We start from the raw sequence: 24,058 nt of genomic DNA, 5'->3' as shown, positions 1-24,058 counted from the left end.
CTTCATCCCCCGTTCGCCCCGCAAATGCCGCATGTCAGGTAGGTGTGGAAAATGAGTGGATCTGGCGGAGTGGCGTGGATAAAATTCGCGGGGAACGTCAGGACGGGTGTAGGCACGAGCAGAGATCAGAGAAAACACAGAGGTCCCACTCCGACGGGTTTTCCAAGCGCCAGCAGAGCGGAGAAACTGTCGGAGAGCACCATCATCTGGCTGCAGTCAGGATGTGAGGAGGAAAGTCGAATTCCTGCTATTAGAGAAAAAAAAAGCAAAAATGATGAATGCAAGTGGCACAAAAGCTCATCAATTTAAAGCAAACTGCATGTTTTAAAGGAATGATTTAATTCTTTTTATATCTGTGATCCCATTGATAATAATCATGTCAAAAGTTATTTTACCTGTTACTAAAGCAACACAATGGCACTGCGGTTTCACATTTTTATGGGAAAATAATTACAACTGGTAATTACAATAGAGACAAAAATAAATTAAAAAAATTAACAAATTAAAAGTAGAAGTTTAAACCCAGTTTTAATCTTTACATTTCACTAAAACAGAAGTCTATTTTCTATTTGTCTTTTCACATGTTACTCATTGGAAACGTGTCTGTGGAATGAAATAATATTATAACAAGTATATGTTAACTGGTGAGCATATAACATGTGATTTGTCTTTTAACTTTATCATTTACATATATTTGATCTAATTCTGACAAAGCCACAAATGAATCCTTAAAACTTTCCCTTGTCAGGCTGCAACTAACCATCATTTCCATTATTGGTTAATCTATCAGTTGTATTTTCCAATTAATCCAATATTAATATGAATAATAATACATTTTATTATTTAGGAGCTTTAAATATTTATTAATGACTATTTTTTTCAGCTGTAAATCACAAAGATAATTAGACTCAATGATGCAATGACGTTAATTATCTGGATTTATGTTCATGTATTATGTCTTCTTCCATTTCTGCGTGTGAGGGAAGTTTTATGTCTTGGTTAACGATCATTCTCACTGACTGGCAGTGAAAGCTGGCCTGTTTTCTCTATGGAGTGATCCACTGTTCTGCACACGGCCCGTCCTCCTGCTCCTGCTTCCTATTGGTCAGAAGGATGAGCCGCTGCACGGGGGGAACCTCCCAGCTGTGAGCGGGCAGAGAACCCGTCAGAACCCGAAGAGAACACCGTGTTCCTCCTCTCAGATCAGCTGCAGCTGCTTACACCGGGATAGTGGGAGAGAAAATGGAGGGCAAACTGTGAACCTCATTTAAATTCTTAACTTATGCATAGTTCAGAGGGCTGAGAGCTGCTTAAATGTATTCTTTATAGAGCTGCTAGTGAAATGTGGGACCGCTGTGACCAAGCTCTGTTCATGCTTTTCATCATGATGATGATGCAAACAGAAACACAACTGGACATCACATTTATCTTTTACAGCTTCGCTTTCATACTAACATACTGATCACGCAGCCGAACCGAATTCAAATTGTCAATTATTTGGGATTTCCCTTTAACTTTGGTACTGATTAGAAGCTGCTTTAATTCTTTCTATGAGCTCAGGAGAGAACTAACAAGTGTATCTTCCATTATTCATGTAGACAGTGGTGGGAGTCCAGCAAGAACATAGCACATGCTCACACACCAGAGACAGAAGGAAAGAAAACCAGAGCAGAACCCACAAGAAGCTTTACACAACTTTATTGAAGATTGTGTATAAATACACATGCACATTTCAAATGTAAACCCAAGTGAACTCAAGTGCAGCCAAACCTGGAAACCCCCATCATCTCATCATGCAAGGATGTCTGGATTATTTTTACAAAAAAAGTCCCAAAACAACAGAAGCATCCTTTTTTTCTTTAAAAATATTCCCTCCCTGACAAGAGCGCAGGCAAGACTTTGCAAACTGGTGTGTATGTGTGGACTGGAGCCACCCCCCCTCCCCACCCCCCCAGCACGTCAGGTCTGCCAAGGTTTTAAATATATTGTCTGTTTATTATTAAATGCTTACATATAAATAAATAAACTTTATCAAATGTGCACTCACAGAGTGAACTCTTATGTACAGTATTGTATAAGCCTATAGTAGCAATCACATCTCACTCAGTCGGGGTGGGGTGAGTCGCCCAAAAAGCAAGGCAGCGCCGTGGCGATGAAGCCCACTGAAGTCGAAGCACAGATGCTCATAAAGGCATGGTACACATGTAATATTCTGAGGCAACAACAGGTACGCTAATGCTGTTTACAATGGAAAGAACAGGTAGAAAAAGAAAACATAACACTCCACCATGGAGAATAGAGTTTTATCATGAGTTACACCGATGGAGGAATATCCTGCAACAATCTGCCACAAAATATTTTCACTGTATCATGATCCCAGAAGCTGAAAGGCCTTTTAGGCAGACTCACCCCACAGTTTTCACTTTGTCTCCCCTTCCCTGCTCCCTTCCCTTCCCTACCCATTCTCAAAGCTCATGAACACAAAGAAGCATCCCCCCCCCCTCCCCTCTGGAAAGGGACGCATCCAGCAATACCCATGAATTCATACAGCTAGTATCAAAGGTGAGGAAATCCATTGCCATCACATTCAACCAAACCAAGAAAGGGAGCCAAGAAAAAAAAAAAGAAAAGAAAAGAAAAAAAAAAATCAGGCCCTACAAAGAATCAAAAGGCATCAACCACATACATCTGGTCAGTGTTCATTCTATTCAGCATACATTCTGGCCCTCTTGTGGGTTAAAAAAGAATGTTTGTAGATGACGTGGCCGTGATATAACAAGTAAATATGGACATTCGTACTAGAGTGTTAGTGTATATGGAAGGGGACATGCAAAAGAGACGGCGTGATAGTGATGTGCAAAGAAAAGGCGACTGGTCTGAGATTAAGAGTTAAGGCCCAGGTGATCCAAACAAGAGACGATGCATCCGATGTCAGCGAAATCACCGATGTTCCTAATCTCACCGCGCCTCCGATATGAAGAGAACGACTGCAGAGCCGTGGTAAAGCTTTAAACACCACCTACCGAGCAGAACTTAAGAGGGAGAGCTGAAGGGAAGATCTGTGTCTGCGAGCTAACTTTCAAACGGATACTTGAGTTTATTAAGACAGGAATTTTAACAGTAGGAGCTTCACCTGAAACGTCATCTCCTGATTCATTTTTGCAGCTAAAATATTGCCAAATAGAATCTGTTTGGTTATTCTGCAAAGTTTGCTGGGTAATATCGCAATCCTGCTTTCTGTTTGGTTGCAAGAAATACAAATGATCAAGACCAGAGAGAGACAGCAAAAGCAGGACCTTAACTCACCAAGGTTCATGCCAGTTTACTAATAATCTGTCTAAAAATGCAAGATCACAGCAGTAGCAGCAGTAGCAGCAGTACAAAGCTAGGACAGTTTGGCTGTTTGACACTGTATAAAACCACACAGCTATGGGCATGACTTCTCTACGTTAAGTCTAGACTGTAGACGTGTGTCACCATTGGCTTACTGAAGGCAGCTTCCTAAGCTTTTTTTTATGTGAGGAAGCCCTCTGAGAGACAACGTCATTGTGAAACACCTGCAGTATGTCTGGCAATAATACATAAAAAAAAAAAGAAAAGAAAAGAAAAAAAAAGGTGGATGGTTGGTGATTGTGCAAGTTCAAAATGTTTCAGCGCATCATGAAAACCCAATGATTCAGTGTTTAAAATATTTACAAAATATCTAAATGGTACTAAAATGATATGCCGACAATGCATTTCTCTCAAAAATATATAAAAATAAAACAAAGGAAAACAGAAAGCATAGAGAGATTCAAAGCGCTACACTAACGTACTGTGAAGCCTCAAGAATTAATACCCGGTGTCGTTCAGTGAGAAAATCCTAAACGAATGAACGTGGCGACACTCACACGCTTTGCACACACACACACACACACACACACACACACACACACACACACACACACACACACACACACACGCAGTGATCCAACCACAGAGGAGGGCTCTGATTTCTTAGAGTTGCGTACCGCGGCAGCACCCTGACCTAAAAGCCGTCGTCATCCCTACAGTGGCTCCGCCTGTCGAGCGAGGAGTCCGAGCCGCTGGGTGGGACTGGTGGCGCCCGCTGCCATGCTGTGTGTCCATATGGCTTTGGATGGAAAGATCTCAGTCTCTCTCTCCATTTATCCGTGTCCTCCGAGTCAGCTTCAGTTGGTTTTCATGGTGACGTCTCGATTGCGCGCCTGTTCCTCCTCCTCCTCTTCCTCCTCCTCCTCCTCTTCCTCCTCTTCCTCTTCCTGCTCATTGTCGTTCTTCCTGCGCCGGTTCTCGTTTAGGTCCTCCTCGTCGTTCTGAGCAGCAGTGGCGGCGGCGGCGGATGAGGCAGCCTGAGTGGAGGAGGCAGCCTTTCTCTCCTGTCTCTCCTCGTCCTCGTTCTCCTCCTCCTCCTCCTCGTCCTCTCCCTCCTCTTCCTCTTCTTCCTCCTCCTCTTCCTCACGGTCAAGAGCGAAGTAGCCGGTACCTTTCACCGTGTCCTGGCGCTGGTAGAACAGCACATAGCCTGCTTTGGACTACAGACAGACACAGACACAGACACAGACACAGACACACACACACACACACACACACACACACGAAATACGTTATTCAGCTACACTGACTTAGATAATTGACAATACACAAAGCTGAAACATTACTGTGGCTCAGTTTCCGTGTTGACATCTCTTTTTTTAACTTGGGTCAATGACCTTGCATGTTTTGTAATCCTTTCATAATGAGTTATACAACAACAGGAAGCTGATTAATGCAGTAATTACAACATTATTAGACATTCTTCCCCAGGCAAACCTACTGGGGGAACACCTCCTACATTCTAATTGGTTAAATAAACAATAACTAATCTATCTGTACAGGAAAAGTTCAAAGATAAGTTTGAAGATGTTATGTATTTTTTGTATTGTATAACAATTCCCATTAAAAAGGACAAAATCGGTAATAAATTGATCCAAGTAACAAGTATTTTCTGTGTAGCTTAAGCCTGATATACAATAGTTTAATCCGAAAACACACATCAGTGAGCCACACGGTTACACTGGGCCACACACACACACAGTTTATTTTTAGTCAGTCACACATGTACCGTCCTGCAGCCAGAAAGAGACAAACCTATCAGAGGGCCAAATGTGCATTAATCTGCAACTAAAAACAGTCCCACTGAAATGCAGTATACTTCTGTTCAAGTAACGTTCATGAAAAACAACAGTGCCCAGCTGTTTTAGCAAATTATGAACTGTTCTTAAAGATTTAGAACTTTGTTAGGATTAAATGGGCTTGTGTCTGAAAGAGCCACACAGGCAGAGGAAGCAGTCAGATACTGAGAGACGGACGAACGTTGTTAGTTTCACTGGGTTTGTTAACAACAACAAAAATACAGAGCATCTCCAACCTTATTTAAATTCTGCTGCACTGACTACTTTACATCATCAGTCATGTCAGAAAATCAGATACCTCTAAATGCTAATTAAATGAATATTAAACACAAGGATAAGCACATTTTATGCCAAAATCATTATGGTTATCATCAGATATTTTTCTAAGAGTCAAAGCCAAATAGTGCACCAAAGAACCAAATATCACGGCCTGGATTTCTGAGGCTGATACTGAACCAGACAAATGAATTTACTAAAGAGCTGTATCTGTAGTGATCACTCCTGAATTAAAAGTAATATTAGTCAAACAGGAGTGAGATATCTGAACGGGAATATTCTGTGAATTGCTTCATTCATGGAAATGAGGAAATGGTTTGCAGCTTATCTACAATACACATTAATGTAAAGAACTTCCACTCTTTTTAAACATAACCATATGCAAGAAATGTATGACATGTGGCGAAGATGAAGGTCACTTCTTGGTTTTATTGCTGCCAACACTCCTTGAAAACACGGAAAGTTTCTTCTGGGCTCTGAGGCGTAAAAGCCTTTACAAACTTTCTCAGTTACCCCCCGCTGTCCACATGTCTTAATGAGACTTCACATGGTGTGAGTCTGGGTTTACTGCCTTGAATCACTGAGTTCTTTATATGTGCCAATTACTGTAAATTTAAACTGTCCAAAAATCAGTAATGGCAGCAAAATACCCGTAACCCCTGAAAAGGTGTGCTCAGTAGCTTATGAAAGCCTTTTGGGAGTATGAGCGCAGTCGAATGTCTTTGTTCCGCAAAGTCATAATTAAAAGTACATTACTTTGATGAAATTAACCGTTCCAGTTTGTGTACAGCGAATCCGCCTTTGTTGAATGTACAGTAGGTGTGCTGCCTGGCTTCTGCAAACAAGGAAACTCACCACTATTTGATCTTCATTGGCAGGTGACACGCTGCTGTCATCAAAGTTGTACCACTTTCCATCGTCTTTGTTCTTAGCGTAAGCAGTGTCTACAAGAAGTACAAAGTTATACAAAGATTGTATTAATCAGGCTTTCCTCTTTACAGGCTCACTTCATACACTCACACAGGTTTTTATGTTATAAAGTGGTTAGTAACTTTGTCTGAAAAAGTTATTTCAGGGGAGAATATATTTCTTAAAAAAATTTAAAATCTGTTCGTATAAATGTAACTAGATTAAAGATGTGTATAGAGAGCCAGGGACAGTTCTACATACCACATACCCAACATCCTGCACTGAAAAGTGTATTCATAGCACTGTTTTATATTACAAGGACAGGGTTGCCTACAGAATGACAATGCAAACTCAACTCAAGTCCTTAAAAGAAACAGATTTATATTAAATATGTAGAGAACCCCTGCTGTAAAGTCTGTGCTGAGTCAAACAAAGCTGTGTTTGATGTGTTTGAAGAAGTTACAAACACTGTTAGTCACGATTGATGTTAACATCAAGCTTGTTAGCCTGCTGCAATCACTGCTTTTCAGACGTGTGGTAAATACTACATTTCTCTTGATAAAGAAAAGAGAACATGAGAGAATATAAGACAGATATTTGCTGTTTGCTAGTCTTAGTGGTACCTGGCAATGAGACACAGAAAATCTGACACAAGCGATTTATATGCGAGTCTTACAGTGGCCTCCTCCCATTCCTCCGTAGTGGTTGGACACAGCGATGAGGTCGTAGCGACACGGCCCAGCGTTGGGGTTGATCAGGAACTCAGACATGTCCAGATCTCTAAAAGGAAAAACACAAATAACAGCATGTAACAACATAGCATGACAACAAAAAAGAAAGTCAGTTCTGTGGTTATGTTTTGGTATGTGTGCAATTTAAAAAGGTAATGGTGTCAAACTGTATTGAAAACCTTTAGAATTTCTATTAAACAAAATTGAACTTTGCTACCATCTTAAGGGCATTTTTAAGAATTAATATCACAAGGCTGGTTTCAGTTGACAAATGCTAATGTTTAACTTCTCATGTAATTTTAGAAATAATGAATAAAAAAAAGTCAATTCTGTAACAGGATTTTGACAATAAGTGCCAGTGGTATTAAATCACTGGTGTCTGCATCACAATTAACATATTTAAGTCATTTCATACAGAAGAAAAACGACAATACATTATAGACTGTCAAATTACTACTCCAAACTACTGTGTGTCAAGTGCAAAACACTGAATGTCCAGCAATCCCCAACACTTAGAAATCATCACACATAAAAACCAACAAGCCAAGGTTATTTTACTGAAACCTTATCGTGTGAAAAGAGTTTTTGTGTGTATGTACAGAATAGCACAGTAGTGTCAGACTTTTGGACCCCACTGTGTGTACTGTGAATATACTGAGCTGCATGTGGATGATACATTGCAGGTATGGGAAAATATGGGATACTCTCCTGAAAACATAGTGTTCTGCTCCAGTGACAAATTGCTTTTCCTCTGTGAGGGTGTGTGTGTGTGTGTGTGTGTGTGTGTGTGTGTGTGTGTGTGTGTGTGAGAGTGTGTGTGTGTTTGTGTGTACCTGAGCGGGAAGTCAACAAGGGAGTCCAGTTTATCTCTCATGTAGCGGCTGTAAGAGAAACGCTTCAGATGGACCACCAGCACCGGTGGCAGAGACCACAGGTCCAGCTTCTTAGTGGCCTGTTGGTGCTGCTTACAGTTCGGACAGTACCTGCCAGACCGGACACAGGGTAAGAAATGCATCATGATGCAGCATTTTGGCTGAGAGCTGGTGCAGCCAATTGCTTGTGACTTGTTTGTTTTGACTGTGCAGCGAGTGTCTCTCACCATGGGTCCTCTGCTCCCAGTTTTTCCTTTGTGGTGAACAGCTCGATGCAGTCCTTCAGCTTGAAGAAAGCCTTCTTCTGAGGCTTGTACTCCATGCTCTCGTGCTTGTCAAAGTCCTGCTCTCAGTCACACACACACACACACACACACACACACACACACACACACACACACACACACACACAGAACTGTTGGAAAACATTTCTTGTAGCACTGCTGTATCTCATTGGACACAGCTTACCTCCCTGTCTAAAAATAGAACAGAAAGTGATAACACTTTACTTTGAAGAGGCCTTAAATGACACCATAATTAAAACCATTTTGCAGCCAAGGTTTTGTGCATAAATGGAGACCAAACCTGCGTAAATTCCATGTGTAGGAGGAGAAGGAAAGCGCACATTTACTGCTCACTAACACGCCTTTAATTTGAATCCAACCCTGGTATTAACATCTCATAAAATTATATATACACTGATTATTTAAATCTATTAAAATTATTTTATTAAAATCTATGAGGCGAACCCATTTATATTCTAGTTGTCAAATGGATGTGCTAATTTATTGCATCCTGTAATGAGCTGGGTGGCTGTTTAATGCCGTTCTGAATGGTGCAGTGGCTGCTGCAGACATCAAACCTCTGACCTTTTGATTACAGCTCGTCACCAGGACTACCTGTTGCTCTCGTCTGGGTCACACTGCCATATTTTGTAACCTGATGGCAGACTGTTGTTGTTATACACTAAGGGTGTGCGTGCTAAAACAGTGATGCAGCTCCTCTGCTACACTGACGCTGTAAAAGTAGATATATGTATCCAAAGTTTCTGATATTGACTTTACCTCAACAACAGTCTCATCAAAGTACTTCTTCTTGATCTCTGGTTCCCAGTCCAAGGAGAGATAAGAGCGGTCTGTGAAAATGTGGACAGAATGTAGATACACAAATCAGATGAGTCATCTTTAATTTTACTCTACACTCTTATCACCATCGTTTAGTTTCTCATTTCATGCATGTATCGACAGGATCATTTATTCTGAGGCTTATAAAATGATTCCTTTACTTTTCTATGCTGTGATTAAATTGTAAATGTGGGAAAAGTCCTTGGATACTAAGTAATGAACCTGATTATACTTTGCTTGAATTTTCATTTGAGGATATTATGGGAAGATTTATTTTCCTTCTAAAATGGGTTCTGTACATCCTCATTTCTCCCCCACTTCCTACCACTGAGTCGGAGGTGTCCCTCATCAAAGCGGATCTGCCTGGTGTCCTCCTTGATGAGCGAGAAGTCTGTTTTGCCCATGTTATTGAACTGGAATGTAAAAAGTCTCTTTCTGTTGTGCTCGGCCGTCTGCTGGCCTTTGGTGGTGTTCTGTGGACCGACTACGCCGTTCTCCAGTTCGTTGTCCCCGCCCACAGAGTCCTCTGATTGGCTGTTGTCATTCTCGGAGGGCAGCTCCTGATCCTGGCTCGACTCATCGTCCTGCTCGTCGGTCTCCATCTCACCTGAAGGACAACAGAGCAGATTTTATATCACTCCTGCTGCTAAAGAAGAAATTTAAGTAACAAAACATGAAAACTTTACAGGAAGAGTATTTAACTTTAGTGTGTGTGTGTGTGTGTGTGTGTGTGTGTGTGTGTGTGTGGGGGGGGGGATTTTGTGCACTCACTCGGTGACCCCTCCTCCAGCAGACCATTAGTGGCGTTACCGTTGACAGTGTGTTGTTTGGGTGGCTGTGTCTCTTCACAATCCTCCTCATCCTCCTCTACTGAGGATCGCACAAACCGGCTGCAAACAGGAAGACATTTTTATTTGCAGCGACTGCACACGGAATCTTTAAAAATTAAGGTTAAGTGAACATATGATCAGACAGTGTGAAACACGTGCACCTACCAGAGGCGCAGGAGCAGCATGTTGTAGAGTTTGTCCTCACTGAGGGTTCTGGGTACAGCGATGAGGAAGGGCTGTCCGAACAGCGGTGTGCTGGTGTGGTTGTAGCCTGATTGTTTGTACTTCTCCCTCAGGTGCACTGGGATCACTACGTGGTCTGTGTCCTCCACCCTGTTCACTGCCACCTCAAAACTGCAACAGAGTAGTGGGGTCAGTTTTGAAGATGCACGGGACAAGCTACAAGTCAGCTGCAGGCATGAAAGTGAAATCTACGTCTACCAAATTAAGCAATTTAAATTGTTGCACTGCCAACTATTCTATGCTTTATATCTCTGGTGTCATTAATGTTGTCCATAGTGAAGTCAAAACAGAAACATTTGTCAAGCAAGACTTCAAACCAGTCATAATTGAAGGTGATTAATAAGCCAGACTTAATGTTTCATTTTTCACATTAAAAGTTAATTAAAAGTTCTTTATAGGGTGAACAAGGGCCAAGTCTGATTCTAATCAGAACTTGGATAATCCTGTTGTGATCAAACTTTGATATCAGAGTATGCTTGTCAGCCAAGCTTTACACTCACACATAGATATCATCTCTCTCCATGATGCTGCTGAGGTTCTCGTTGGTGGCGAAGATTCGGTGGAAACGGTGGTTGTAGATGTCAGTTACAATCATCTGGAGGATAAGAGATGGAGAGAAACAGGTCTTGAAAATGGAGGCTGATTGAACTGATTGGTGGACCTGAAACTAGCGCTATTTAGTAACTTGTTAGGAGACTTAAAAGACTTAATATTTAGACATTATGATCCAATATAAAGGAGAAAGCGTTTTCTGAACTTAATAAAATAGTATGAGATCAAGATCATTTTTGTGCTCAGGATGCACTGATACAATGTTTATCCAGCTCCATATCCTTCCCTTCATCTATAGGAAACAGATACAACATTTTTTCCACTGGCTGCTGAAGTGGGTGGCAGGGACAGTTTAAAAGGGAACAGACTATTTTGGTTCTGTCTGAGGAGATGTCAACATTATAGTGTGATGGCTTATAAGAGAGCAGGGTTACTGCCCAGAGCGGAGCTAAATGTGATGTTTATACCTTCTCAGCAGGAACCCCAGAAAGGCTGGAGAGGGAGGTACACAGGTCAGAGATGTAGCCCACCTTTGGCACGGTCAGCTTGTACTGAAACAGAAACACCTGGCTGTTACCTACTGTCTTCACTGGATATCATAATGTTATGATACTACACCTAGCACGTTTGCATGTTACCTGAGTGGGTTTGGCCAGAGGGTCCAGTCTGACTAGATAGACCTCCAGCGTGCGTTCCTTCTTCATGGGAAGTGGCAGCGTCAGGTAGCAGAAAGGATCAAAGGTCACAGACACCTTGGAGCACACAGGACACACCAGGGTGGACTTGAAAAGGCCGTGGAAGATGTCCACGATTATGGAGTCGTTTCTCTTGATGTGGTTCTCCCAGGCTTCCTCCGCCACCACCTGGAATACACAGCAAAGCAGAAACCAGCCATTACAAGAGACCAACAAATTAGAAAAATATAAAAAAAATAAAAATAAAAAAAATAGAAATATACATGCATGAAATCGAACATTTGGAAAGGGGACAGTTCTTATTGAGAAGGGCAATTTATAGCACAGAATAACTGAATGTTTGAACTACTGCTCATTAGTTGACGATCAATCTCGAGGATAATTATTAATATGTTTGGCCAACTACACGACACTGTCAGATCAGATTCAGTATTTCCCAAAACTTGTATTAAAACCCTGATTATTATAATATAAGCTGAACCTTGTCAGGCCTGCCGTTAGCGTCCTTTAGCTGGATGTAGGGCTTCTTCCTGATGCGGTTCAAGTCCTCGTGAAGGCCATCCAGGAGAAAGGCCAACAGCTCATGAGAGTCCTGCTGCTGGTAGCCCGAGAACTGGGGGGCGAAGCGGCCCACCTGGGTCTGGAGGATGAAAACACATGCACACATGGGGGGGGGGGAAATGACGCATGAGGAGGAGTAAAGAGACAAGGAAAAAGAAAAGCTCTGAGGCTCTTTTCTATCTTTCAGATTGGAAGTGATGGTATGCTTTACATTCTCTGCTGCACCTACCTGTACAAACAAATGAAAGATAATGGCTACTGTGTGTGACACTTTTACAGACTCTCTTTTCTTTTTCTGTATAATCAATATAGTGTTCTGTTTTTAAACTTAACATAAAAAATGCTCAAAGAATTTTGCCGTTTTCCCGCTTAATGTTTTTACAGGTATTCACCTTGAAAGGCCTCGGGGTGACGTAGCTGTATTTGCCCGACCACAGCTGCTTGATAAGCTCGGCGTAGGCTCGGGCAATCTCCCCTTTCATGCCCAACGGGTTGTCCTCATTCAGTTCGTCTGTGTACTTGTCTTTGAGGAAGTACTCCGTCAGTGGAGGGATATTGCTTAAACACTGAGGGGGCACAAAAGCAGGAGAGGACAATAATCAGCAGAGGATGGATCACGGCACTTCACGAGATCTGCATTTCAACTTTCCGTACTGTCACTGTCTTTTTTTTGTTAAATACCTTTTATAATATGTACATATTCAGGTTTGTGACCAAAAAAAACTACATAAATTTTCTTATCACCACAAGCCTTCAGAACAGTTTCGACACTCATTCAACATTTCTTTTTTCTTGTATAGCACCTTGATCTTGGGAGATTTGTCTCTCCAGGCACAAACCATGGAGCATGGGCACATCTACATTTGGGTCGATGAGTCCAAAGTGCAGTCAAACACAGTTCTGCAGCACCTTTCCAATTTCTTCCAGACTTTGAACTTGGAAAGAATTAGAATAACTTTCCACACTTTCCTGTATCTGTGTAGAGCTCCCTGAAGGTGTGCTTGTTACCTGCACAGCAGAGTTCATGAAGCAGGTGTTGCCCAGGTTGGAGAGTCCACAGAGGCCTGAGCGCTCACTCTGCCTGCTCTGGTCTGAGTAGTCATAGCTGTTGCTGTAGGGGTGGTAGGACGGCAGACTATAGCTTGAATTCTTCACACTGTGCAAGAAACATACAAACGAACAAACAGGCAGGTTATACAGGGTTGGGTAGTTGTTGCTCAAATTGCTACAAGCAAAGAAAAGTTTACGGACATGTCATATTTCTACATCTATGTTAAGGTAACAAGTTATATTTTATCAAGATAAAGTTGTTAATACATTAAAAAAACACACACACAAGGCAAACACACAGCTTGAGTTTCCACTATTTCCTTTTAGACTGCAGACCAAACTACGATCCAAACCTATGACCCCCCCCACAAAGGCCCTTCTCAGGCTTCATAGACAATTAGATCCTCCCCAGCTGCAGCAATCAGCAGACCTCTGGGGTGGCTGCAAGCCAGTGCTGGTCGTCTCTGCCTCCCACTGGTCAAGGGAAACAGCTGTGATGGCGGTGGAAGCAGTGGCCTCGCAGTTCAACACACGGTGGTCCACCCTTCTGCTGTCCAGCTCCACCGCCTCAGGCCTCAGGCACCACCAGCAACACAGGAGCATGACATCTCAGCCCCGCCCCGGCCCATGCCGGCCCACATGTCCGCAGGAAACTACACGGCCAGCAGCCTGATTGAGGTTCTGTTCGGGTCCAGTGCATGCAAATCCTGGTTTTTAGGGGTCAGGAAGGAAAGTCCAGCTCCAGTATTCCACCGTTGAGTCCTAATGATAACTGAGCTCAACCTAGTGCAGCTCCAGCAGCAGCTTCAATATAGTGCAGACCAAGTTTAGGTCTATGTTTGACTTCCAAGTCCAGCACACGCCAACAACCAGACCACAAAGTGCATCAACACACAAAAACACACTCTTCTTCTTTCTTAGAGCTAACTAAGCAGCTCCCCTCTTCTCTTCTCCCCCCTTCTCCTTTTTCGAGCTCGACCGCCTGTCATCTTGTTATCCTCTCAGCCTCAGATGTCCTGTACTGTCCTGTACTGTCCTCTGGTCTCCTGCTCCTCCCTCTGGCCTGCCTGCTGCTCTCTGCCGCTCTACGGCTACCAGCAGATATTTATAGCAGCATCAGCAGCAGCAAGGATGCTCAAGACTACTGCTACCGAAGCTAGAGGTGCACAGAAAGAGAGAGAGAGGGATAGAGAGAGAGAGAGAGAGAGAGGGAGGGAGAGGCAGAGAGAATGGAGGGGGAGGGGCGGACAGTACAAGGGGGGGAGGCTGACAGAAGAGAAATGAGATGGGGATGGAGGGAGCAGCTGATCCACTGCATCCAGCTGAGGCTGCAGTATTCACAGGCCTAACTCTCTGAGTATCTCTCTACCACTCTCTCTCTAACATACATATACACACATACGTTAACATATGCACTCATGCCAACAAAACAATTATCCCCTTTTCTTCAGACTTTCTTTCTTCACAATCAGCCACATTTTAGACTGTGTTCTCCCTCATCTCATCTCAACACACTAACACAAATTCTCCCTCTCATTTTCCCCCTCTTGCTGTTAAAATGCACCCTATGACACTGTTAGCACCGCTCCTCAGTGAAACACACACACACACAAACTTTGACACTCCCTCTTTCATCCTCGTTAATATGCCATGGGTGTCTGTATGGGAGCTTTTAAAGGGGAGGGTCTAAATAAATAAAATAAACCCAGAGAAAAGGGTGGTTTCATCACAGGGTGTGGAGGCAAGCGATGAGGGGAGCAGGAGCAGATGAAATGTATTCTGAAGGTCACTTAGACTGCAGAATGTGTGCATCGCAATGAGCTCAGGGGAGAGGAGAGGTAAGGAGACCAAGAGACACAGAGAGGGGAGAGAGAGGGGAGAGAGAGAGAGAGGGAGGGAGAGAGAGAGAGAGAGAGAGCGAGAGAGAGAGAGAAAGAGAGAGCGAAAGAGAGAGAGGGAGAGAGAGAGAGCGAGCCTGCCAGAATCAGGGGACACCGCCTTGTATGACACTGACACTTACTGCTGTTACAGAGCATCGCTACTGAGGCTAAACTGACCGGACCAAAACCACAAAATCAAAAAGACAAGTGTTATGTAATGCGATAGCACTTAAAATGAAAAAGAAAAAAAAAAAACAGGCCCCATGCATAATTCAGCCGAAACGACTGGCACTACAGTGAATCAGGGACAGGAGAGCTGCTGGGACTGAAGATCCAATTTCCCCAAGTCACCCACACTATGCATTCCACAAACACTGTGCGGAAAAAGATGCCACTGGTATCAAATTATATAATGTAGAGAAATGACAATGTGAAACCATGATCCCAACTACAAGCCAGTAGTATAATGCACTGAGATATAATGGGTGAGATTATCTTTTACTGTAAAGCCAGTAAGTGTAGGAAGGACGGGCTCAGTTCACTTCACTCCCGTCCACCTTCCTTCTTTATCAATATTGATTTTTCGGGTGGCCGAGCTTGTGGCTGTTATATCTGCATTCCAACAGTATTAAGAAATGCAATGCAACGTGACAACATCCGAGATGCACACACACACACGGATACACTCCAGCATGCAGTAAATCACAGACATTAGGTGGAGGAAGGGGACAGTAAAAGTCTAGCGGACAGCAGAGGCAGAAAGCTCCACCCACAGACGAGCAGTGCTCTCTAACAGAGGGCCGACACATCCCCTGGGTCCCATTGCTTTAGAGGAAAGCCTTAATCAGGTTACAGTAACGTTTCCACAAAACAGAAACTGAAAGCTGAAAAGAAACTGAGCTGTATTCCATTCATTCACTGGCATAGGAAGAAATCGAGACTGAATGATATTTGTTTTCTGTGATTTGACCTCATGCAACGCAACACTTACATCACCTCTCTCTTGAGTAAGGGTGATAAAGAACACTTAAGCATTTGATGTATGGGCTAGCATTAGGGCTGCATGTTTAAGCATATAGTGATTTTTAAATGAGTAACAATAATGTACATTATTTGTGTGTTAAATCATTGATATGTATATAACCTCTGATATAAGCTGTCAGATACCAGAATGAGTCACACACGGCTGGAGCAACAACACTCAACAACCAAAACTAGTAAAGATGGAGGTTTGGGTCAAATCTTACAGTGCTCATCTTTGGAAATGAGCAAAGTAGACATGAAAGGATCTGAGTATCTGAACATGAAAACATTGTTGTTAATCAATGTAGAAGACTTTCTTTTATTCAGTGGAATGCTGTCAAGCTTGTAACTTAGCCTCAAGTACAGTTTTAATATTTGAAAGTTGTAATTATGTGCAGTACAGCAGTACAGCACTGCCTTAAAACAACATAAGGACTGTGTTGGTGTGGGAGCACAAAGCCGCTTAAGTCTGGAAAGTTATCATGGCAACGATTATTTTATGTTTTGTAGCAATAGTAGAAATACACCATGAAAGTGGGTTCAGCTTTTTTGCTAGAGAATCCTGCGTTTCTTTTCCTGCTGCGTTTCTAAACTGGCCTCATTCAACTTAAAAAGGAGATGCAGGCAAAGAAATCTCACATAGGCCATCTTTGAAAAATATAACCGAGGCAATGTAGTAAAACTGATCAGCCTGCAGAAAAGCCTTCTTAATTTGAAAACAATTTAGTTCATTTAAGTAGATCATGTTATTTGGATATTCCTAGGTGTTAAATCAGAAGTTCCGTCTGTCTCAGGCTTGTAGTTGTACCCAAAATACATTGCTGATATGTCATTATTTGAGTGTTGTGATTGACTGTTGGATAAGGCAGTAATTGTGGAATCAAGGCCCTGTGGCACCGACTAATGTGAGAAATAATTAACACATTAACCATAATCATGCAGCCCTAGCCAAAGCTATCAATCAGTCAGGTAGAAAATCAGATGCAAACTATTAACTAACATAATTAACTGCTGACTAAGGCACCCAGGGGCACCAGTGGGCCATTTACAGAGAGCACTGCTGTCGCTGAAGAAAATACCAAAGAGATCAATCCCTCAAAAGCCCCTTCCCCCTCCCTGCTATCAGCTCGTACAGCTGAAACTGCAGCATCAGGAGACAGCTTTAAGCCCCAAACGACAGCCAGAGATAGACCTGTAGAAAACAAACTTTGACACACACACTTGATGCTCAGGTACTGTAAACTGCTTCAATAATTATGACTGAATTGCGGAATGAGTGTAAAAACAGACTTTAGAACCACTTCATAAGTCAATTCGATCTGAAATTCCAGCCAAGTTAACGTCAAGGTCTGCGCTGAGCTATGCTTCCAGGCTCCATCTCTGGCTGTCAACATCCAAACCCACCCCTCAGCTGTTCAACCCACTACTAAGCCTTACTTCCTGCTGTTGAAGCTGCTGTTATGATTGTTTGTGAGAGATGAAGGCGAGATCTTTGGCAAAGCAGAGAGATTGGAAGCACCAGATGACCTTCAAAAGATAAAGAATAGATCATGAGTTAGAGTAGAGAAAATAAGGAGCCATTCAAGAAAGGTGTGTGAAGTGTCCATTAAATAAAACTGAGATGAAATAAAATAAAGGGAGGGATATGTCAGCAACAAAACGTCAAGCAAAAGAGGTAGGCAAAGTCGTAGAGAGGAGGAATATTTTGAAGATGATGAGGTGCTGTCGTGACATAGCAGGGAAACTTTTAAAAAGAGTTTAAATTTGGCAATTTCCAAAGAGAAGGCATTGAAAAGTTTTTCAGGAAACTTCCCAGACAAGGAATTCTGGTGCTGTGTCACATCACTTTTTTTCCCCTTCAAACTGAGCAAATTATGAAAAAAATAAATTCAATAATACACTGCCTACTGTATGTGTTATCACCAGCAGTGTTTGAATAGAGCATGGAGATTGGCTTCCATTTCTGTGGTAACATCTTCCTTCTGTCAACAAAGAAATATAAGCCATGTGATGTGCCGTTCACTCACTTGGGTGCCGTGGAGCCTCGGGGCCATGAGCCATCCTCATTCTTCTGCTCTATTACAAGAACCTGTGGGAGACGGCAGAAAGAAAAGAGGGCTCCATCTGCTTTCACTAGTTTAAAGATGCCAACTCACTTAAGTATCTGCTCATCTGCACTCCGAGCAAATAAGCTGCATTTCTCTTAACTTTTTAATAACGCAGAGCCGGATGAAAGTTGAGACATATTTTGAGAAATGCAATCAATGGTTAACAACCCTGTTTCATTTTTTGTTTCCTTTACACACAGTGGCCTTTTCGAATGGGGAAAGACAGGAAGCCGGACGGATCTTATCTTCTGTTTCACTCGGTAGAGGATTTGTCTGAGGCTTAGCAATCCTCTAGAGCAGCTGCTGGTGAAAAGGACAGCCCTCTGATCAGAGGCTTCCTGGCTCACTATGGCCAGGTGTCTACATGAATCGGTTTTAGAGTCAACTGCCAGGTGGATGCCAGGACATACGTGTTTAAGCAGCTTACACAGAGAGGTAGAGTGCCTCATGGCAGCTGACAAACAGATGTTGTGGGTTTCGACACTGAAACCATCTCATTACAAGATGATCTTAGCATATTATCTTAGCACAACTCCAGCTTCACTGTCGAGGGTAATTTAAATAATCGGATTTTCTTATTAATAAGTTTATATTTTGCTACTTCCCATTGCCGGATGTTTTACTTTTATTGCGTTTCTTGCTCTAACAACCCCACGTCAAGGTTTTTCTGCAGTGATGTTAAATGTTTACCTAGGAAAGAACCAGGAGAGAACCCTGGTAGCTAGTAGGAGCAGTGATGAAAAGAAAGAGCAGCATCTACAGCGACTTAAACTACAACAGACACTGTGTTTAAATGGTACATTATAAAGAATTGAACGCAAAAAAGTAGGTAATTCACTTGATTTTCAAATCAGTTTTTGTCTGAATGTGGTAGTGTGATTAGTTATTGTGCCCTCTGCTGGCCGTGATAACTCATTGGATACAGAGTCAAACAAAGCAGGAAAAGAGGAGTTTTTAAAGCTCCAATCCAAATTGTTCTCACATTGTAACCATTGCAGATGGAAGTTCCTACCTGTCCTTGGTAGAGGCCTGCATCCTGGATGGTGCTGTCAGGTTTGTTGAGAGGCTCAAACGTGTTGCTCATGTACCTGTTCCACAGCCTGGTCTCCTTCTCATCGGGGATGCTAAACAGCTTCCTCATCTCCTTCTCTATCATATCTGCAGCAACGTGTGAATATTATCAACAAAAAAAAAAAAAAGGATTTGGTTTCAAACAGCACTTACTGGCAGGATGGAAAATGAAAAGACTCCATAAAAACTCTTCAACCACAAAAGAGGAACTAATTGGTGAATTCATCTATTATCACATTTGCTTTTTTGGGGCATGAATGGACAAGACAGAAATTGGGTTTTGTAACTAGACAAAAGCCTTGATTATAGAAGCAATCTTGTGTTTGATTCTTTACTAGTGAAGTGTTATTATTAGTGTGCATTACTAGAGTGAAGGTTATTTGCGGTGAAGACTAAGACATAACAAGTTACAGCAAGTAAGATCTTTCATCGTCAACAGACTAGTGAGCATGTTTGTTCAGACATTACATGATTACTCAAGAATAACATGACCATTGTGTATAATTATTGCCTTTTGTGAATGTGTACGGAATGTGTCTGAGTGTGTTTGGGTCTACAAATCTTCTGCACTTCATAAACAAAATCATTACAATTGCTGTTACTTAATGTTTAAAGTAAAGTTTTAAAAAGGAAGACATTTACAGTGACGATTTTGGTGAAGACCCACGTCATTTAAGGAGCTCAGGTCAACTTGGAACTGCTTGGCTGTCACTTTAGTAACACCAGCAGTGTTTATAGACAGTTACTCCAGGTTGACTCAGGCCTACCTATTGTGTCAGCTTTACTGAAGCGTCTGGTGATCACATTGTCCATGTTGCTGTCTTCACAGAGCTTCAGCTCCGTCAGGTACACCTCTACCTTGCAGTGCTTCACAAACATACCCTGTTCCACCACCTGGAGAGACCAAACACAGGGGTATTATTAACTATTCATGTCTTTCAATGTTGAATCCATGATTAATTATATGCCAATGCAGTATATTGGAGATATGCAGCCTCCTGCTTGACAGCTAGCAACATTCGTCAACCAAACAGAGATCTGACCTGGAGCAAGTAAGCTTACAATTGTACCAGCTTGTAATCTGCAATTGTAATATAAAAGCTGCATATAAGATGCAGCTCTTATAATATGTAATTCTAATTATCTACTTGCTGTCTTAAACAATGACATTAAACAGGTAAATTGTGGGTTGTACTAGCCACTGTTTCTAGTGGATAACAAAGCAGGGTTTGCTGGCCCGGTTGCCACTCATCTGGTGTCCCGATAGGAGCAGAGTCAGACTGAAGTGCCTAAATTAGCAGCACCTCGTAGAAACAGCTGAGGGGTCCCGGCCTATTTATTTCACCGCTGAGCCCCTCCAACACACACTCACATATACACACAGTACCAACTTCAGAAATGTCCATGAGAACTGCAATAGTCATGCACACACACTCACGGCTCAGATTCTGCCCCCAGCCCCTCCCCTACCCAAGCCTCGATTCCCCCAGTGGGCTCATCCTACCCCTCAGCACAACACCCATGTGTTTGTAAGCTTGGAGCAAAAAGCCCAACTCATGGCCAAACTGTGACAGAATTTTTCAAATCAGAGCCGGGCCAAAACCATTTACCCCACCCACCCGCACTCCTCCTATACTGGTTATGCCTCTTGCACTCCTCTCAAAAGCTTTCACGCTGTTTCTCTCAGTGTGACCTCAGCCGGCATTCCTCCACTTCAAAAAACAAGGACACGCAGGAACACTCCGCTGCTGTTGGCAATCAGACCAGAAGAGGACAGCGGAAGGAAACATAGCACCAAACCTGTAACTAAAATCCTCCTAAATCCTTTTTTAACACTTGTGTTCCCCTCGCACCTCAGGATGACACCCCAACAAAAGAAACAAAGAGTTAAAAAAAAAAAGGAAAACTAATAATGAACCTCCTGCATGTTGTGTCTCGCAGATCGCTCCATGTAGCTTTTCAGTCATCCAGAACGTTGCCTGAAAATAGAAACCCGGCGGCCACCCGATACATCCCACGACATACATGGCAAAAGGGGAGGGTCAATGGAAGGGGGTGGGTGGGGGCGAGAGAGAAAATTATAGAGATGGAGGGGGAAGAGGACCCTCTTCTAGCAGCCATGATGCCATGACTAGCGAGATTTGAGGCAGGGATTTGATACTGTGGGTCCAGTTAAGCTGTAGCCGCCATCATGAAGTATTCTACTAACTTATCAACTGTAACCACACATACAGCCAAATTTGCACCAAAGAACTCATTAACCCAACAATAGATAATTACAGTTCGTGACAGTTTCGTGAATGAAAAGCTGAAGGGAATGAATGAAAAGCACCATCATTGTTGCTTTTGTATTAATGTTTCTGGCTCCTGTGCAGGGTATCTTTGTACATAACTGACTAACTGACAAATCAAGCCAACTAGTCAGAACATACTACAGCATTTCTTATGGTTAAACATAAGTAAACAGTATTCCAATCTGTACTATATGCAGTGCTTTACTGTCTGTCAAGTTTTACAATCATACATATTTTTAATTTCACAATTGTGCTGCATGTCTGACACCCTGATCTCAAATGGCCTTATTAGCAATCTCCCTTTAAACTCATCACAAGCCACACTAAGCACCATACCTGCTAACCACAACCATTACATTGCATCAGAGAAAACCACCTTTACTGGTGTTCTATTGCCCCATCAGTTCTATTACCAATGCAGTGATGAGTGCAGGCTCCGTCCCTCTAATCCATACATAGTCTTATGCTAATTACTGGATCCTTACCTTGCGTGCAATTGGCTCCTGACCCTCTGTCAGTCCGTACCAACTGACAAGCTTATTCCAGCCCTCTGTGGGGACCAGGATGTAGTCCAGCTCATCAATGAGGTGCTCCTTGATGGCCAGCACATCCCCATCTAGAGGGTGGTAGGGAGGAAGACAGAAGCATATTTAGTGAGTAACAATAACAGGTCACTTACATTACTGACCCTGACCCTCTCATGTAATACAAAACACACAAAGAAAAAGGTATGCTGGAGAGCTTTCTATGAACCCCCCAAAAAGCCTGCTCTATGGAGTTTGTCAACAATGTTGTTTTCATTCCCTTTTCCTCTGAACTCTTTGTTATTACTTCCAGAATGACTAAGCTATACTTCCCTGGGGTTCCAGCCAGAGTGATGTAAAGGCCACACAGTATTTACAATATATTCATAAAGATGATTTGGGATCTAAAAAGATAAAGCATCATCTGTCTTACCTCTGAGAAGACCAGAGTTATCAACGGGTCCTGGGTAGACATTCTGGTCACCCATCTGGTACTTGTCCCAACTGTCAAATCCGACATATTTCTTCCACTGTTTAAACCAGTGACTGTCCACAAGGTACCTGCAGAGAAGGTAGGCAGTAATACATCAGCTCTCATAAAGCAAGGTGGGGTATTGTTAATCAGTGTAGATTGTTCAAGGGTCATGCAACAAACTTGAAGGTGTTAACGGAAACTTTTGTATTTCTTTGAACACGTTAAATGGTGATATTAGCAATACTTCGGCAGGTAAAGGCTACCTTTCCGCCAGTGACCTAAACAAACCTGCCTTTGAGAGGCAAACATTATACAGATTGATAGTTGTAACAGTAGCTCTGTTGACGCCGAGTTGAGTTCAGGTTGCTGCATGCCTGGCCAGCTGGCTCTGTGATTTTGACAGGTGCTTTTTTTTTTTCCGACTCCGCCCTTCCGAAGTCGACAGATGAACCCACTGACTGGCGAACTACTTAGAGCTTCGGTGGTCTAGCCAAGTAGCTAGATATTAGCCTGCTAACTAGGTCCGACAAAACGATATGTAGCCTCGCAGAGATCATGTCATGAGATAAAAAGCGAGGCGGTAGTTTGTAAGTAGTGAAAACAACTACCAGAATACAACACTTAAAAGATATGTGGGGTCAGTCGTTCTTCACTGACAGTCTAATAGCTAGCGTTAGCTCGAGCAGCGCTAGCCTGCCGAGCTGACACACATGAAGCTGACAGGAATCCGTTAGCTAGCTCGAAGCTAACTGTCAACACGGCCCGTCACCTCGGCTTTCTTATCCCTCATGGCCTTGACAGCCGAGGTGGAGCAAGCCTACGGCCACGCAGCATCTCTGAAAAGGTTTCAGCTCAAGTCTTACCAAGTGTCTCCTTTTCTTAGCTGTGTTTTCAACAGTGCCGCGACCTCTCCTCTCTGGGTATCCAGATCAGCCGCTCCTCCTTCCGCCATCTTTCCTCAGACATCACCCGCTGCATGGTGGGAAAGCGTGGGGCGTCACCGAGGCACGTAGAAGTGACGCCGCTGTTCCAGCCAATCAGCAGCTCACTGACAGCTAAGGCGTAGCATGACACCTAGTGGTAAACTTATTCTAGAAAAATGCTCCAAAACTGCCCCATCATTGTGGCTGCACAGCATTTTTGATGTCTGAGAAACTGTCTTCACCAACTTCTTTATCCAGGAGCATTTGATATTTTTTTTTTATCATGAGCTCAATATGTAATAGCCATATCTAGTACAGAATTAGTTAATGGACCTTGTCAGATTTTTAATTTCATAACTGTCCATTTTTTAACCTGATCATAAATGAGACATTCTTTCCTACTGTGCAACAGTAAAATGCTTAATCCTGAAAGTCTTTTATTAGAGTGCCAGGTCCTTAGTATGGGAAGTACAGCACTGATATCATGCAGAGACACATTATGCAAACTCAATTTTTGCATTGCATATAAATAATGAATTCATAAAGTAAGAACAATTCTGAATAAATAATGATAAAAGATGATATGTATAATGTTACATAATAATTCAAAGGGGTATTCTAGAAACAAAAGTGATAGTGATATACAGGCTCTAAGTCTAATGTTGTCCTACACTTCCTATCTTTTCATTAGAGCCTCCCTGATTGCCCAAATGCTCATGCCTTTC

At 42.5% G+C, this 24,058-nt stretch overlaps 1 protein-coding gene across 3 annotated transcripts; it reads right to left on the bottom strand.

Annotated features, from left to right (window-relative positions):
- Positions 1–1,682: 1,682 nt before the first annotated feature.
- Positions 1,683–23,381, bottom strand: usp15 (ubiquitin specific peptidase 15). Of its 3 annotated transcripts, XM_023402054.2 has the most exons (22): positions 23,274–23,381; positions 22,369–22,496; positions 21,897–22,027; positions 19,885–20,011; positions 19,059–19,204; positions 17,966–18,027; positions 17,376–17,465; positions 12,994–13,141; positions 12,378–12,551; positions 11,906–12,064; positions 11,368–11,592; positions 11,197–11,280; positions 10,678–10,772; positions 10,100–10,288; positions 9,876–9,994; positions 9,430–9,711; positions 9,045–9,115; positions 8,208–8,323; positions 7,942–8,091; positions 7,054–7,157; positions 6,324–6,412; positions 1,683–4,553 (listed from the first exon to the last, which is right to left on the bottom strand). In XM_023402054.2, exons 1-22 carry the CDS (start codon positions 23,360–23,362, stop codon positions 4,191–4,193), a joined length of 3,141 nt encoding a protein of 1,046 aa, XP_023257822.1. In that variant the 5' UTR covers positions 23,363–23,381; the 3' UTR covers positions 1,683–4,190. The 3 variants fall into 3 exon arrangements, with proteins under 3 accessions (XP_023257822.1, XP_023257823.1, XP_023257824.1); XM_023402055.2 differs by lacking the exon at positions 17,376–17,465; XM_023402056.2 differs by lacking the exons at positions 21,897–22,027; positions 22,369–22,496; positions 23,274–23,381 and adding an exon at positions 21,036–21,089.
- Positions 23,382–24,058: the final 677 nt, after the last annotated feature.

The sequence above is a fragment of the Seriola lalandi genome, unplaced genomic scaffold (assembly GCF_002814215.2).
Source record: "Seriola lalandi dorsalis isolate HSWRI2012SDOR001 ecotype SW California unplaced genomic scaffold, Sedor1 jcf7180002053896, whole genome shotgun sequence".
In the NCBI taxonomy this organism is placed as follows: Eukaryota; Metazoa; Chordata; class Actinopteri; order Carangiformes; family Carangidae; genus Seriola; species Seriola lalandi.
This window is presented reverse-complemented; position numbering and strand designations above follow the sequence as displayed.

What these genes read in the sequence shown, in the direction of transcription:
- usp15 (XM_023402054.2), bottom strand. Translation starts at nt 23,362, where the DNA reads ATGGCGGAAGGAGGAGCGGCTGATCTGGATACCCAGAGAGGAGAGGTC. An exon ending in GCTGGAGGAGGGGTCACCGA is followed by an intron (nt 9,712 to 9,875) that starts GTGAGTGCACAA and finishes GTTGTCCTTCAG; the next exon opens with GTGAGATGGAGACCGACGAG. An exon ending in CTTGTTGACTTCCCGCTCAG is followed by an intron (nt 7,158 to 7,941) that starts GTACACACAAAC and finishes TTTTCCTTTTAG; the next exon opens with AGATCTGGACATGTCTGAGT.